At 43.5% G+C, this 10,788-nt stretch overlaps 1 protein-coding gene across 1 annotated transcript in view; it reads right to left on the reverse strand.

The window, feature by feature from the left end:
* Positions 1-2,615: 2,615 nt before the first annotated feature.
* Positions 2,616-10,788, reverse strand: part of agtpbp1 (ATP/GTP binding carboxypeptidase 1) — a 32,776-nt gene continuing 24,603 nt past the window's right edge. The window contains exons 25-26 of the mRNA XM_076271213.1: positions 7,532-7,716; positions 2,616-3,915 (exon numbers count right to left, since the gene is read on the reverse strand). Coding sequence (XP_076127328.1) covers positions 3,771-3,915; positions 7,532-7,716 — 330 coding nt within the window. The 3' untranslated portion in view covers positions 2,616-3,770. The remainder of the gene's footprint in view (positions 3,916-7,531; positions 7,717-10,788) is intronic.

Raw genomic sequence — 10,788 nt, forward strand, 5'->3', positions numbered from 1 at the left:
ATAACATATCGTATATGCAAAAACAAACAACCGAATTTTATTCCATAAAGGAAATACTGTATGGAGGAATATGTGTAACTGGGTGACAATGTATATGTTTTAATGTATAGAGGAATATGTGTAACTGGGTGAAAATGTATTTCACAATTGCTAAAACACTAAACTCCATTCTCTGAACCAAATGCTCAGCTGCCTGAACACATTTATTGAATCAATCACCCTTTTAGCAAAACCATAAACAGTTTTCACATATAAAACACAATTTGCAGATCTCATAGACTCTTTTTGCAAAACTCTAAACATATTATTGTATAGTAAAACACATTTTGCACTGTGATGCATTTGTGATGCATAATGATAACGCCAAAGAAAGCACAAATGTCATACGTTAAACACAACAACTCAAAATTGGTCAAACTTGTTTCAAATGATTTGACAACCAATATATGTTAGTTCAGAGTGCAAACAGGTTTCTGAACAGTGCAGGTTCATATAAAAAATGGACAGAAACTATGAGGCATTAGAGTGCATAGACTCTATAATGTCCTTCTCATTTACAGTACTGAAATGCCTTTTCCAGTATAGTTTTTACAATTGCTAAAACACATTTTGTTTATTAAACCTTTTCTCAAAACTGTAAACACAAACCCCTATTCTCAATACTTCTTACTATTTTTACTGGATTCACAATCCACCGATTTATGAAATCTTTTCGTTTTGTTTTGTTTTTTTAGACGTAAAGTGCATTTACTGTATTGTAAACACAGTTCTCCTGGAGCTATATGCGCTGCCCTGAACACTGTGTTTTCCATGTGTAATGACTGCTTTCATTTTGACTGCTGTGAGAGATGATCTGAAGACATTGTTTGGTTTTGAGCACAGGTACAACTGTTTCAGTTTTTCAGAGGTTTTGTGAATGTAGTTTTGAGATTTGGGGTTTATGTTAACAGTTGAGAAAATGGTGAAAGTTTAAAAACAAATGTGTTTTAGCAATTGTGAAAAAAACTATACTGTAGGCTTATGTATCATATATATCAGCCTGAGTGTATCAGTGGTGTAGTGTTATATCAGCCTGAGTGTGTCAGTGGTGTAGTGTTATATCAGCCTGAATGTGTCAGTGGTGTATCAGCCTGAGTGTGTCAGTGGTGTAGTGTTGTATCAGCCTGAGTGTGTCAGTGGTTTAGTGATGTTGCACATGTTCTGGATGTTCTACATGTGCTACTGGATGATGCTGTGAGTGTGTTACTGGCTAAATGCTTATGCATGTGTGTGTGTGTGTGTGTGTGTTGGCAAGCCCAGCTGCTGGGTTAATTGGGGGTCTTGTTTAAAGAGGCTTCCTGTGGAAGCAGCAGCTCTTTGTGCTCCTTTCCACCGTTTTACAAAACATCTGAATGACACAGGAGAGAGGGAGGGAGAGAAAGAAGGAGAGAGAGATGGAGAGAGGAGGAGAAGGCGAGGAGTTCTAGTTTGCATTCCAGAGCCGGATTAACATTCCACTGTCGCTCTACGCAACCAGCAGCTCTCCCCCCGGCACCTTCCCCTCTCTCCCTCTCTCGTCCTCTTTTATGTCCACACGGCCAATTAGCAGGCGTGTGGAAGTGTGCGAGCGTGAGAGACCGGAGCGGCAGAGCGCTTCCCATCACAGCGCCGAGACAAGGATCTCATCACTTCTTTCTTTCTCTCCCTCCCTCTACTCCCGTACCCCCCCCCCCCCCCCCCTTTTCTTTTCAGTACCTCTCCCTCCTCCGCTCGCTCCCTGAGAGCCGTTCCTCTCCCACTGCTGGCAGCGCTGGCGGGGTTGGCACGGCCGTCTCTCCCAGCGCCTGCTGCTCCCCATGACTCCGGGTGATTGACAGGCCAAGGTCCGGGGTCATTTGGACGCCGCCTGTCTAGGGGCTCCAGCTCCCCCTGCTGTTCAAATGGGGAATCTTGTCTGCTGGTGTGCAGCTTCACTCAGGCTTCGACTCCAACAGCAGCACTATTACAGCAAGGTCCACATGGGAGGATTCCAGTTCTAATGTCTACAGAGACAGACACCATTTTTGGATGCAGAAAATAGCGCAAATGAATTATGTTTTTATCACAGTACAAAAAGTAAAATAGCTTAAATGCGGTGAGCTTTTCTTTTTCACTTATAAGATTTCCCCAAATAAATGTCAAGACTGTGAAAGCTATTGAGTTTTGTTTACCAAATAATGGCCAGATTCCGTTCAAGATTCCACTTCATCCATATCCATATACCCTACCTGACTGCACAAGCCTGAATCGCCTCATAAGCGAAATCAGGTGCACCTTTAGGTCTGTAAATCTCTGCCCTCGAGAGCAACTTTGTCCTGCAGTGTCATTGGTATGAACCTGAACTCAGCAGGTCACATTACAGAACGAGTCATGAACAACAAAGATTAATAGATCTGAAGTAACAGTATCAGGTGTGGCTGTTCTTACATTTCAATATATGGTTTTAAGGGGGATCATAAATAAACCAAGTGGCACTGGGCCAGTGAGGTAGAGAGACGAGCAGCAAGTGAGAGCCAGGAACAGTGAGACAGGTGAGATGAGAGTGAGACAGGTGAGATGAGAGTGAGACAGAAAAAGAGAGGCACGGAGGTCGTGAGGAGGCTGAGCAGTGGCCAGGCAGTCTCCTGCTTTTATTTCCCATAATTCCACTGACGACGTTCACATGTTACGTAGCGCCATCAAAAGCTAACATCACATTTTATTTCGTGTATTACTCTCCACACAAATATTTGGGCACTTCCAACAATCATCTCCCACAAACACGCGCGCTAGCTTACTTTACAGTCACTCTCACACTCTCACTGGACGTGGTGACACAAGGGGTTTATCACAAAAATCAACAAAACAAAGAAATAAATTAAGAAAGGCAACATTGAGAATCCATGCACTACTGTACAAGAACAACCCAAAATATCTACAGCTAAAACAAACAAAGACAAACAAACTAAAAAAGATATCCTTTCCCAATGGAACATCGTCTCCACAGCAACAATATCTCCACAGGCATGTCGTCTCCATGGGGACATTGTTACAATGACATCATCTCCCAAAGATAGGTGCAGAGACAGAAAGTAGTACAGGTATGTGTGTGTGTGTGTGTGTGTGTGTTGTGTGCACAAATCACTGTCGTGAAGTAACATAGACCCATCAGGAAAAACACTTGGCAGGAGAGCCCTACCGACCTGGCTTAGTGCATGGGTACACTTCAATAGGCTTTAGAGGAGGGTGAAAGGCTTTATAGTACATTCATGTTCTTTGTATTTCATGTGTGTGGACATGTCCTACATGTTCTACTTGTGTAATTCTGCAGCAGGTCTAAAATGCAGTCTGTAATATGCATACAGTCATACTCTAAGAGTATATATGTGTTGGTGTGTGCGCATGGTTTGGAATACTGTTGATTCATAGTTACGTGTTTGTTCTATCCTGTCATGGTAACAGGGCCATTCAGGTGTTCAAAGGTGAGGCAAAAGTGGTCAGTTGACCTGGTGATACAGAGGTGTTCAAGTAACACAGGTGCTCAGGTGTTCAGGTACCTAGATAAGCCTGTTCAGGTTATCACATGAGTCTGAGTTCCAGTAAGGCTGAGCAGTAAGGTGAGGTGAGTGTTCGGGTTAAAACCGGGCTACCGGACGATGATGGTGGTCAGGAGTGCGGGCCAGACAGCGTGAGTATCGGCGGGTTTGGTTTTGGTGTCCTGGCAAGTCTGGGTGTATAATGTGCGAATGCTCAGGTTGGGGCTGAGGGGACGTTCAGCTGAGCGCGTCCCTATCGTTGAGCTCGGAGTCAGACAGCGGCTCGGCGGGGTCTTGAAGGTCGTGGTCAGTGTCACTCTCGGCGCTGTAGTCCACCTCCTCCAGCACCGGCTCATCCTCGGCCAACACGTACGTGGTGGGGCTGTCGATCAGTCGGCAGAGAGAGCGGTCAGTACAGTGAGCCACCACGATATTATAACCATCTTAAAAGCAAGACTTCCTTTTAGACTAGTGTAATCTTACACATAATATGCACGTAATTAACATTCTTAAGTTAAATTGGCTGATATTTAGCATACGCTTTTATCCAAAGCAACATGGATTCGCAACAGTGGGAATGGAACCCAGGTCAGTTGATTGGCAGTTCCTATTGCTCCACCACTACACCTGTACAATATTCTACACATGTACAGTAATGCATCACACATCCTAGTGGTCCTTTGTGCAACTCTGATGCAAATAAAGCTATGTTAACATGTATGTGCCGTCAGTCATTTAAGCTAGAAGTGGTTACTACTACTACTGAAAATGGAAGGATCAAGTAGCTACAGTTTCTATCTCAGAATGTACTTTTTCATATTGGAATATACATGTATTCCATCAGGTTACCAAATATCAGCTGTGGAGTTAAGTTTAGCTAATGTTACAAGGATACAAGGATACAAGGAAGTTTATTGTCACATGCATATAGTTACTGGAAGTAAGAAATGCAGTGAAATTATGTCTGGTGTTAGCCTATTTGTGCATTTATGGGGGGGTAAAAAGTGCAGTAGAAGAGGGGTTTAGTAGATTAAGTGGCAAGGGCTGCATAAGAAAAGTGGGGGAGGATTGGGATTGGGGGGGGCACCAACAAGGAGCACCCAAGAGCAACAAGGGCAAGGAAAAACTCCCTTACCAAGGAAGAAACCTTGGGCAGATCCACGGCTCAAGGGGCTAACCCAACTGCCAGGGGTCTTGGTGTGTGTGTTGGGGGGGATTACAGGGGAGATGGGATAGTGTGCTGTGTATGTGGGGAGAGGGCAGTGTGCAATAAGTGTGTTGGAGAAGCTTCCTGATGAAACAATGTGCTGTGTATGTAGGGGGGGGGGGGTGCAGTGTACTACAAGTATGGTGAAGGGACTTACTATTGCAAGCAGATTACTGTATGTATGATGTATGTGAGTGATGACAGTGAAGATGTGTGTGTGGGCGGGAGGGGAGTGGAGCAGTGACAGTGTGTGTGGGTAGGTGGGGGCAGTGTGCTGTAAGTATGTAGAGGATGTGTGTTGGAGAAGATCCTGAAGACAACGTGCTGTGTATGTAGGGAGGGGGGGGCAGTGTGCAGCAAGTATGTAGAGGAGGCTTACTGTAGCAAGCAGTGTGCTGTATGTATGTGAGGTGATGACAGTGATGATGTAAGTGTGTGTGTTTTTTGTGTGTGTGTTGGGGATGGGGGTGGGGTGGGGGGGGGGGGGCAGAAAGGCTAGGCAATATGTTTTCCATCATGTTATGATGAAGTTATGATGGATAATGTTAAGTACCAACATTGTGGATAAGACTAGGATAATAATCACGATTTTGCAGTTGTGGTGAAAGGCAGATTTGACCTAAGTTGGGGAAATGGCAAAAAACAGACGCTGAATACGGCTGATTGATGTCTACTAAAAAAGTAGAGTGTTCGGAGAGCAAGTATGCTTTTCAAAAGCATGACTCATCACTTCCAAGACTATTTGTGCAAATTCGGTAATTAGGTTTTCAAATGGAAAACAGTTATTCATAGAACTAGCATATTTAGCCGTATAGCTTACTATCCTCTAGTGTTCTCCATTCTCTCTCTCTATGAGAGTTTCCTTGACTTTATTTTTTTGTGGCACATGTAGTCTATTTTCAGTAGCTCATCACCTAGGATCGTTAGAGGAAGCCTGTTTGACACTGCAGCTCATGTAACCAGAAATTCCGCTCATAAAAATTCACACTCCAAATAAAACTATTAGCACCAGCTTTTACGAGACCAACACCATTACTAATAGTAACACGTCATGATATCAACACTTGCACTCGGTTATTAGCAGTTCTGGCATGTTGCTTACTATTTTAGCTCGTAAACTCTAGACACATCTACTCTAGACACATTTAGTAGCTTGTTTATGTTATTAACACCCATTGGCATGACTGACTCTACAGTTCACACCTATTCAAATATTCTCACCTCATGCTTATTAACACAGCTTCTTATGTAATGACACTGTTATCCCTGTTAATAACATCCTCTGATGGGCCTTTAACCCTCCTGTGTATTAGAACCAGTCTGGTTTAGGTGTATACGTTCTACTGTGTATTAGAACCAGTCTGGTTTAGATGTATACGTCCTCCTGTGTATTAGAACCAGTCTGGTATAGATGAATACGTCCTCCTGTGTATTAGAACCACTCTGGTTTAGGTGTATACGTTCTCCTGTGCATTAGAACCGGTCTGGTTTAGATGTATACGTCCTCCTGTGTATTAGAACCAGTCTGGTATAGATGTATATGTCCTCCTGTGTATTAGAACCGGTCTGGTTTAGATGTATACGTTCTACTGTGTATTAGAACCGGTCTGGTATAGATCTATACGTTCTACTGTTCTGATGCGGGTTGGTGTCTGCAGTGGGGCAAGATGTGATGCGGGTAGGTGTCTGCAGTGGGGCAGGATGTGAACACGCTTGGGCTGAGGGCTCATGAGGTTAGAGCAGAATGAGATATATCATGGGACTGTGGGAGAGTATATTTAACTTCTTACCCCTCCGCACATATTTGACCAGGGTGGGTATTTAAGTAGCTGTGTTTGTGTGTTGTGTGTGGGTGTGTCTTGTATGTGTGTGAGTGTGAGTGCGTGGGTTGGGTGTGTCCCTATCCCTTCTCCACTCTCTTTCCTGGTCTCTCTCTCTCTCTCTCTCTCTCTCTCTTTCTTCTGTTCTCCCTTTTTCTTTTCCTTCTGCACCCTCTTTCCATCCCTCCGTCTCCCCGTCCTTCTCTGTGGCAGGGGAGAGGTGATGAGGTTTTTATGGCTGCTGGTTAAGTGGTTTAAGTGGTCTGTGTTGTGGTGTGTGTATGTGGTGGTAGGGGGTGTGGGGCAGGGAGGCCCAGACGCTTTTGAGCCTTTTAATGCTTTAATGGTGCGGTCAGTGCTGTAACATGATCTCCCCCCCAGCTCGTTAAAGAGACTGAAAGTGGATTATGAGTATGGGTGGTGCGCGTGCATGTGTGTGTGTGTGTATGCATGTGTATGCTTGTGAGTGTGTGTATGCGGGTGATTACCGATATAATGAGGAGAGAATAGACCAGAGTGGTTTTCTTGAGTGAAGTGTTAAGATCCCTGAGAGGCTGGACACTCCACCATTACTGTCCATTAGACAACAGTTTATGCAAGAGTGTGTGTGTGTGTGTGTGTGTGTGTGTGTGTGTGTGTGTGTGTGTGTGTGTGTGTGTGTGTGTGTGTGTGTGTGTGTGTGTGTGTGTATGTGTGTGAGTGAGTGATATGATATACAGACACACACGCACATTTAAATTCCAGAATCTTCTGAGACTGTGATATCATAGTAGTATGGGGTAGCCAGACACGCCCAAATAGAGAGATGGCTGTATGAACTGATTGACAGATCAATAGATCAATATCAACATCTTTGGTGTCCATATCCTTTGTCCTGAACTAACTAAGATGTCCTAAAAACATACTGTTTATGTATGTATAACATACACATTATGTCTACGCATTTACAGAGTTGTGCAAGTGTGTGTTACCTGGTAGTGACATTGACATGGTAGCGGTGCGTCTCGATGAGCTCGTTCTCGGCCTCCAGCAGGTGAGTGTGTGTGTGAGAGTGTGTGTGCAGCTCCAGCGGCGACGTGAGTCTGTGCAGTCGGAGTAGCGCCACACACAGCTGAGCCCCCATCTCCTCCAACTCACGAGTGCCTATCTGCAAACCCTGTACACACACACACACAAGTACACACATACACATACACATACACATACACATACACATACACATACACATACACATACACATACACACGCACGCACACACACACACACACACACATACACACACACACACATACACAAACATACACACAGACACACACACTCACACACACACAAAAACAAACAAACCTGCATTAAGAACCGCATTCTCATCAACACTCTGCACACTCATCCCTTAATTAAATTCCCAGAAACTGAATTCCAATTTTCAATGTGTACGCGTCCTCTGTCCTTGTTCCTCCAGCTCATGTCCTGGACATCCGTCCAAGATTGGAGTCATTACGAACGTCTCATTTCACTGAATGCTCTCAGAGGAACTGGGAACCAAGGAGAGAGGACCACTAAGTGCGGAAACAGAGAAGCATCCTACATGGAAGCGGTTTTAATCGGAATGTGTGACGCATTGCACAATGTGGAAATTCCCCTCCACTTTCTTCACATCTGTCAACCTACAGAACAATAACCTAAAATACCTAAATCCAACTTACTACACCTAAAATAAGAAATAGCAGTAAATTATGTCACACCACAGAGGAAATATTCAGAATACATGGCGTTTAAATGTCACCTATGCCAAACTCAGCACTATAAGTTGTTTATAAATGTCACCTGTACCAAATTCAACACTATAAGTGGTTTATAAATGTCACCTGTACCAAACTCAGCACTATATATAAGTAGTTCAATCCAACACAGCTGGCATAGCGCTCCACTGGCTCAAGAGGAAGATCAAAGCTCCATGGCCGGCTAAACCAGGTCTGCAACTGAAGCAGTCCACTCGCGGAGCGTAAAAATAGCTGTAGACCGGTCTAACTTTTTTCGAAACATACAGGTATGCACTGCTATCACGTCTGGTGTAGCCAGTTCCATTGATTATAGTGGAAGCTGATTGTTGCAGCAGACGCTATGCAGCCTCCCTGTCACACAGCTGGCACGGTGCTCCTCTGACTCTAGAAAAAGAGCTACACTCTAATACAGTGCTCCTCTGACTCTAGAAAAAGAGCTACGCTCTAACACAGTGCTCCTCTGACTCTAGAAAAAGAGCTACGCTCTAACACAGTGCTCCTCTGACTCTAGAAAAAGAGCTACGCTCTAACACAGTGCTTCTCTGACTCTAGAAAAAGACCTACGCTCTAACACAGTGCTCCTCTGACTCTAGAAAAAGAGCTACGCTCTAACACAGTGCTTCTCTGACTCTAGAAAAAGAGCTACGCTCTAACACAGTGCTCCTCTGACTCTAGAAAAAGAGCTATGCTCTAACACAGTGCTCCTCTGACTCTAGAAAAAGAGCTATGCTCTAACACAGTGCTCCTGACTATAGAAAAAGAGCTATGCTCTAACACAGTGCCACCCCAGGGAGCACACATAACGTTACAGGACACAGAGTATCTTCACGGCACTGTAAGTCACATTTGATCAAATTAAAAATGACACTGGAATTTAATAAATTAATAAAAGTAAATGAGAAGTAAACAAAAAAATCACTGTTATTTTTTGGACTTGGTCAAGCTAGCCAGGCCTTTACATCAGACAATTCTCATAAAAACATTAGCTAATTCACCATATGTGCATGAATCAGTGTCTTAAATGGCTAATATTCTATTTTGTAATACTGACGCTTGGATGCAAGCCGGCTCTTTGGTTTTCATGAAATATGTACACAATCATTAAGATTCATGCAGAGCATGAATCCTGCTGTACATCTTGTGCTTTACAAAAATTTGCTCAATAACATTTCCTGAGGAATCACTGGCTCCTGGCTGCACTGTTATTTTTATGACCGGGTCAGTGCTTCTATGCATAGTTTACCTCCCCCGGGGAAATAGAACATGCCCTCCTTGTAATTTCACTCGGGCGCCAATCAGACATTGATCCAAAAAACATACCTCAAAATCACCCAGGGATTACTAGAGAAGGCGAAAAGCGAGATTTTAAAACAGTACAGTCCCTTGACTCAAAATATCATAGAATATCAGTTGATAGATCTGGCACATAAGCCAATCTCAACACTGCTATAGAAGAAACGGTTTGGGGGAGAACATTCTAAAAACGAGAATAGAATATCAATGGGTCGTTTCAAATGGACATGTAGAGGATGTGTTCCCACACAGAAGTGTTCCGAAGCACACGCCACGCCTTTTAACCCCATAACAACTACTGTAGCTCACATGAACATTTAATCTCCATCTGTACCGTGATGCAAATAATTTTAGTTGTGTTTCAAGACTAGTTTAGCCATGTGGCCTCTCTTGGCTTTAAAACAAAGACACCCTCCCCTCCCCCAATGAAATGCTAATGTACTGGTTCTAAGGGCTATCAGATCCACAAGACAAAGGATGTTACCTTGATATAATGTATCCATGTGTCATGAAATGTAAATATATTCATGTGTGGTATCATTGTAATAGTCTCAGTACAAGGATTGTAATGATTTGATTGTGAGAATGTTTGGAACATTCTATAAGTGATATTTCTGATATATAAGATATCCCTCCTCATGTTCTTCAGATAGGTGTGAAGTAGGTGTGTCTGATGCCAAGTGGAGAACCAACCAAGTGGGCTTGTTTTGCCTCCAATTCTCCTTTGTTTAACCCATACAAAAGTGACCAACTTGCAATGTTTGTCAGACTAAGAAGAACTAGAACATGGAGAACTGAAGAAGAGGGAGAGAGAGAGAGGTTGATCCACAGAGGCCATGGCCTACAGAGACCATAGACCATTTTCTTACCCTCTCTGCTTGTAACAGAATAAAGCCTGGATCCTGATCTTTCATCGTCCTGATTGAGTCTTAAGAGAAATATGGTAGTAAAAATATACTATCAACCGCTACTATATAGTCATCACAAGAGGCATATCACACATAATAGTGAAAGTTGTCATCACCCTTTTAAAAAAAATACTTTTCTGACACACACACCCACCCACCCATCCACCCACACACACACACACACACACACACACACACACACACACACACACACACACACACACACACACACACACACACACACAC

Source organism: Alosa pseudoharengus, unplaced genomic scaffold, assembly GCF_046254945.1.
Source record: "Alosa pseudoharengus isolate Yale_2024_CS ecotype anadromous, Long Island Sound unplaced genomic scaffold, YU_APseudo_1.1 YU_APseudo_1.1_scf_6, whole genome shotgun sequence".
Taxonomy (NCBI): Eukaryota; Metazoa; Chordata; class Actinopteri; order Clupeiformes; family Clupeidae; genus Alosa; species Alosa pseudoharengus.